Raw genomic sequence first — 7,128 nt, forward strand, 5'->3', positions numbered from 1 at the left:
AAAAACTTAGATTAATCATCCAATAATAATATATAATATTAGTAACGGAGAAGAACTCAAAATAGAATATTTCCATATAAATTAGTGTAAACAATCTTAAATGGCATAAAAGTAAAAGAATTTGAAGGAAAAAAAATGACATCTTAATATATTTTCTAAGAGGACGTGAATGACAAAATGAACAAAAGCGTGAGGCGTGGGGCGTGGGGCGGTGGGCGTTGAGCGTTGGGCGGTGGGCGTGGGGCTTGGGCTTGGGCGTGGGCGTGGGCGTGGGCGTGGTGGGGACACAATGAACAAAAACAATTGAATCACATGTTTATGTTGTTTGACTGGTGACCTGAGAGTGTGCATATGAAGTCGGTGACGAATATGTATCTTAAAATTGAATCACATGTTTATGTTGTTTGACTGGTGACCTGACAATTACTTATATTCCAGGTTCTATCAGATAGTACAAAGAAAATTGACTATGATGCTCGCTGAGGAAAGATGAATGAAAAGTGTTTCTCAGAGATCACATCAGGTCTATGGTCATATAGAATCTAATCATTTGTAGTTTCATTGTTTTTTGTTAGTGGATTTGCTAACTGTTTTTGAGAGATTGATTCAGGATGGGCCTGCTTACTTCATTGAAGAATCGAGGCGTATATAGTGCAGCAAGTGTGGGAACTCACATATATGAGTTTGCACCAATAGAAACAAGACTAAGGCGTCTAGATGGTGTCGGGTTGGTTTGATTTTCTGACCGACTGCAGTTGAAAGTAGAAACTTTATGACAGTATGCTATATTTGTGTTTCTCTCAGGATTGCTGTCAATATCATCAAGCAAAGGATGGAGATGGATGGGTGGAGTACAAGGGATCACTAGGCTTTGATGGCTCTCAAAAGAAGGTGCATTGTGATTCCATCACCATTCCACCTCTTTTGTGTTTAATATTACAGTTTCTTTCTACATGCTTGGCGGTTAATGTTGGATATAGAAGTTTCCCTTATTACAGTTTTGTTTATCTTTTTGAATAAACACTTCTGTTTCTGAAACTGGATTTGCGAGAGAAACTGTTATTGAATTTCTAAATCTGTGAGAACAGAGGCCTTGTTTGATCACGTGTTATTTGAATAACCAACTAGTTAGTTCTAAATAGCCTTGTTTGATGCAAGTTATTGAAAATCATGTGTTTTTGGATAAGAAGACATTAGGGGTATAATAAAAATATAACGAACAAACAGTTGATTCATTAAAAAAAAAGATTAGATTTCAGTTAATCATTTTTTTAGAAGATATTTTTGTTTTCCTATTTTCCTTTCAGTTATTGTAATAGCTTATTTAAATAGACATAGATATCAAAACAGTTATTTAAGATAATCAATACAACATCATGAACAATTATTGACTCAGTTGTTTGTTTTTCAAATACAGGGAATTTTGGTCTTTTTCTTGATGATTGAATGATGAGTAGATTGTTGATTGGATAGTAAGGTTATTTGAAATTAATCTCAAATAATCCACATCAAACAAGGCCAAAACTTCATATGCACTCTGTGTCCAAATTTCCATATGTAATTCCATCTGGATCCACTTCTAGATGAGAAATCTAGTAGAAATGATGTTTGCAGTGAACACATAGTTTAGCTCTAATCTTCATTTGTTTCTTTTATAATTTGCTTTTTTGGGTGTATTTAGATGGAAATTCCCCGGGCTTTTGTTTGTGCTGAGAGCAAAATTTTTGATGTTTCGGAATGGGCAATTTGTCAGGTAAGTGTACCAAGCCACATTTTTACTAATCAGATTGATGGTGGAGAAATTTATGAGAATATTGCTGACCACCGATTGTATTGCAGCTTATGGAAAATGAGGCAGGGTTGTTTTGTTATATGCAGGGAATAGCTTGCAGGCCAAACACTCATCGGCCAAGCTTCCATGTGAACATGGTTGGTTTGGAGAAGACAAATTCCACGGGTGAGAGGAGTAATTCAAGCAGATACCCATGGGACTTGGATGCAGAAATGATGGAGGATGAAGAGGAAGAATTTGAGATGTGGCTACAAGAAGCTTTAGCCTCTGGTCTTTTCTGTGAAACTTCCAAACGTCGAAAAAGTTGGAGTCCCTTAGATGATTGGAAGTCTTATCTATGATTGGAAACATTTTTTTCCCTTTTCTTCCAGCAACATCCCCAATGATGTTACTTAAAATTGCCACACACGCTCTAAAAAGAACAAAAGATTCATGTGGATGGTTGACAGCAGAACTCGAAAGAAAGACAAACTTTCGAAAGACAAACAGACGAAACTAGAATGAACCACCAGGTAGAGACATTTGTTTTCCCTTTGTAAAATGTAAATACCTTTGCTGCCCCCTGATTGTTCATGTAGAAGGTTTTTTTTATTGAGTCTTGTCTTGTCATGGAAGAAGAACATCTCTTATTGTACATTAGTAGTCATACTTTTCTCTTTTGCATGCTCAGTAATAAAATTTACAGACAAGTTACTTTTTTATTTCCTTTATCCTGACCTGAATCCTGAGATTTGCATATAGCTGAGCAATCAAGAAAAAGCAACAGAAGGAGAAAAACATTCAAGTTTTCTTTGATCATTGTAAGAAGTGAATACATAAAAAGAACCCATAATAATCAAAAGGAGAGAAACAGTAGCATTATTATTAAAGAAGAAGAGTGATTTTAAACAGATAGCTCAGTCTTTGAAACTAGAATACCATCACTGTCAGCATAAAGCCATTCACCATTGGATATAAAGGTACCAGCCATATGAACAGGAACATGCTTTTCACCAAGACCCTTCTTATAAGATTTCTAAGGATGAGATGCCAAAGCTCTAACCCCAATATCATAGTTATTGATCTCATCTACATCTCTGATGCATCCATTCACAATTATCCCTGCCCATCCCATGTTTTGGGCTAACTGTCCTAAATTCCCTCCAACCAAAGCACACCTAAGGCTTCCTCCACCATCTATCACAAGAACTCTTCCATCTCCCCTAGTTTCAAGAAGCTCTCTTACTAATACATTGTCTTCAAACACCTTTAGAGTCACAATTGGCCCTGAAAATGCTCTGCACTGCCCTTATACTTGGAAAATAGGCTGCAACACCCGCAAATCGCTTCCAAGAAGGGCTGCATTAGAATCACAAAGCTCTGCGGTTGCCAATGCCATCTCCCTCCTACCAATTGCGTATTCAACTCATCTTTTTATCAGTTTGGTTATTAAGAATTTAAGATAAGAAGACCAAAACAACTACTAATTTAACCGAACAGACAGACTAAAACAACTACTTGTATATATCCCACGCCTCACGCCCCACGCCCAAGCCCCACGCCCAAGTCCACGCCCAAGCCCAAGTCCACGCCCAAGCCCAAGTCCACGCCCAAGCCCAAGTCCACGCCCAACCCCCACGCCCCAAACTATATCATTCTCATCATTTCAAACAATAAACATAAACTAAAACCCTAAAACCCTAAAACATTTCATACTCAACATGCAAGAGAGGGAGGAGTAGACGAACTAACCTCAGATATACTGGGCGAACGTCGGGGAGTCGGGCTAGAAGCATCCGGGGCTTGGCGATCGTCGAAGAGGCTGGCTGGAAGCGTCTTGGCTATCTCGTCGGGGCTCGAGGGGTTGGGCGTCTTGGCAAACGTCGGGATGGCGAGTAGGAGGAGGGCTGGGCAGAAACCAGCTTGGGGGAAGGAGAGCGGGGAAGGGGAAGTGTAACGGTCGGGAAGGGAAGCGGGGCTGGGAGAAAAAGAAAAGAAAAAAAAAAGGAAAAGAAAAAAAAGAGAAAAGGTTACTAAGGGTATAATCGGAATTTTTTTATAAAAAAGGTTAAAAATCAAAATGGTTTTTTTGGAGGTTAAATATGAAAAATAGGGTCTTTTAAGGGTCATATTATCAAATTTCCCGATGAAAAATGTGGGTTAGAAAAGATATGTGGTTCGGTGATGGGATAGAGCTCACTTCGACTCCCATCTCATAAACACGTCTCGTCTTTCAATCTTGTACAGAAACCTAAATAAAATTAAATTCAATAGAAACATAGTTGTCAGTTGTAATTTTTTTAACTGACTAAATTTTAATAAGCTTAAGGGGGGGCATAAATGACATTTTTTTTTTAGAAAATGGAGGATGAGAAGACTCTACATTTGTGGACCATAACCACAAATTGAAATTGATTGACAATTACCAACAGTTATACCACGTTGGAACCTAAGATTTCGAATTAAGGTGAATTTAAAAAAAATTTAAGGTGGACTTAAAATAATAACGAGAAAATTTTGAAAAAAACAAGTATATAAAAGTAAATTTTTATCATTTTTTTAATAATTAAATAAAATCTAATGTTATATTATCAATATATATTAGAAGTCAAACAATATTAAGTCATCATTTTTAATAAACAAATTAGTTTTAATAAAACAAACAATGATCATTTTTTTATTTTATAAATTCAATGTTTTTTTAATGATTTGTTATTTGATAATATCATGTTTAGACAATTGATTAAGCATTTTTAGATGATTGATTTAAACCATAAAAACATTATATAAACTTTTATTTCATTTACACACTTGAATAGGTAAAACACATACATTCAAGTAATTTCATGTATAAATATTCTTCAACACATTAATTTGATTTTGATGTAGATTATTTGACACTTGATCTATGGCTTGAATCCATTGTGGGTTTAAAATTGTTTGCTAAACATTTATATTTAAGAATTTGATTAATATTATCTAAAAATTTGATTTTTGCAAGTTTGAAATAAATGGAAAAGAAGTTTGTGAATAACTTAACTTCGATATAAAAAATTCATAATACATTAATAAAATTATACTTTTAATACCTAAAAATATTTATTATCTATTAAAATATATTTTTTAAATCTAACGTTGAAGAATTAAATTTAGTTATAAAAATATAACAAAAATAAATCTAAATTTAATCTTCAATTTAAATTAACTACCAATTATATAATAATATAATAATAATAAATATTAGTTAATTTAAACTTAATTAATAAAAAATACTCTTTTTTTTTTAATTTTTTGAACAATTCAAGTTATCATCTTGCAAATCTTGCAAAAATAATGAATAATATGGGTTGAGTATTACTTAGGTAACCCAAATTAAATTTTAGTTTATAACACATTTATTATGTTTTTTACTCGTTTAATGTTTAATACGTTTTTATCGCGGTTGACACATTTTGATCCGTTTAACAATTATTTTATTAATTTTATCTAATTTAATACGTTTAGACTTATTTAACACATGTTTAACTCGCTTGTTTTGACTTGCTTAATATGTTTTTAGTTTTAACAAGTATGTAACTTATTTTAATCTATTTTATACGTTTTTGGCATGTTTGCACGTTTAACATGTTTTGACACGTTTAATATGTTTTGATATGTTTAACACGTTTTTTTTGCACGTTTAACACATTTTGACATGTTTAACTTGTTTTTCACATGTTTAACACATTTTATACGTTTTTGACATGTTTAACATGTTTTTGACATAATTAACATGTTTTGACACGTTTAACATATTTTTGACACATATAATATTTTTTGGGCACGTTTAACATATTTTGGCACGTTTAACCGTTTTTTTGCACGGTTAACACATTTTGGCACATATAACATGTTTTAGCACGTTTAATACATTTTGACACATTTTAACACGTTTTAGCACGTTTAACACATTCTTGCACGTTTAACATATTTTGGCCGTTTAATTTTTTTTGACATGTTTAACATGTTTTGGTCCTTTTAACACATTTATGACATATTTAACATTCTTGATCTGTTTATTTTTTTTTTGCTCCGTCTAATATGTATTTGACATTATTATACAATTTTTTGATCCGTTTAGCATAATTTTGATTTATTTGAAATTATTTTGACATTTTAATTAATAAATTAACTGAAGAAAATAATATGTGAGATTAATATGAATTATTTAAAATATATTTAAACCATTTCTTCTAAATAATGTTTTGAATATGATAAATTCTATTAATTTTTAGAAACAAATTAATTCATTAAAGATTTTTAAAATAATATTGATATGTTAATTTTTTATGGCTATACTTTAATTAATAAATATATTATTAATGAGTTTTAAAATTTTCTAACTATTTTTTATTTGACTGTAATATAAATCAACGTAATAAAAATCAAGAGAATATATTGAAGTTGAAATATGATTAGTTTATATTTGATTAATAAAAGATAATTAAATTAATTTAATTTGGTAATCCTAACTAACAGTTTCTCAAATTAACCTTGTTTGACGTTCATTTTCCTAAACTAACTTAGTTTATTCATTTATTCTCAAACTAACCTAGTTTACTATTCAAACACAGTTTATTATTTTTTTATTATATATATAGATATATATTTAAATTATTATTTATATAAATAAATATTTATATTTTGATATATATTTAAATTATTATTTTTATAAATTTGATTATTTATATTTTGATATATAATTTAAATTATTTTTTTATAAATTTAATTATTTATATTTTAATATATATATATTTTAATTTCAAATTTATTATATATATATATTTACATATATATGTGGCAGTATGATTTTCATCCCTATAATTTTTTTTTATTATTCAAATTATTATTTATATTTATTGGGTTGTCTTTTATTAAAATAACTTTGACAACTTTTCATTTAAATTATTATTTATATTTATTGGGTTGTCTTTTATTAAAATAATTTTGACAACTTTTCATTGTGATATAATTTCACAATAAAATTTGTATCAACCCTAAAAATTGATAAAATTTTTATTGTGAAATTATATCACAACGAAAAGTTGTCAAAATTATTTTAATAAAAGACAACCCAATAAATATAAATAATAATTTGAATGAAAAATTGTCAAAATTATTTTAATAAAAGACAACCCAATAAATATAAATAATAATTTGAATAGTAAAAAAAAATTATGGGAATGAAAATCATACTGCCACACATATATATATATATAATAAATTTGAAATGTAAATATATATATATATATATATATATATATATATTAAAATATAAATAATTAAATTTATAAAAAATAATTTAAATTATATATTCA

The 7,128-nt window shown here is 29.9% G+C and overlaps 1 protein-coding gene and 1 pseudogene across 1 annotated transcript; one reads left to right on the forward strand and one right to left on the reverse strand.

The window, feature by feature from the left end:
* The first annotated feature begins 723 nt into the window (after window positions 1-723).
* Window positions 724-2,492, forward strand: LOC124911871 (dnaJ homolog subfamily C member 14-like). Its single transcript, XM_047452402.1, has 3 exons — window positions 724-891; window positions 1,682-1,753; window positions 1,879-2,492. Exons 1-3 carry the CDS (start codon window positions 781-783, stop codon window positions 2,131-2,133), a joined length of 438 nt encoding a protein of 145 aa, XP_047308358.1. The 5' UTR covers window positions 724-780; the 3' UTR covers window positions 2,134-2,492.
* A 70-nt stretch (window positions 2,493-2,562) lies between these two features.
* LOC124911870 lies at window positions 2,563-3,227 on the reverse strand (annotated as a pseudogene).
* Between the last annotated feature and the right edge of the window lie 3,901 nt (window positions 3,228-7,128).

This window comes from Impatiens glandulifera, chromosome 8, assembly GCF_907164915.1.
Source record: "Impatiens glandulifera chromosome 8, dImpGla2.1, whole genome shotgun sequence".
Lineage (NCBI taxonomy): Eukaryota > Viridiplantae > Streptophyta > Magnoliopsida > Ericales > Balsaminaceae > Impatiens > Impatiens glandulifera.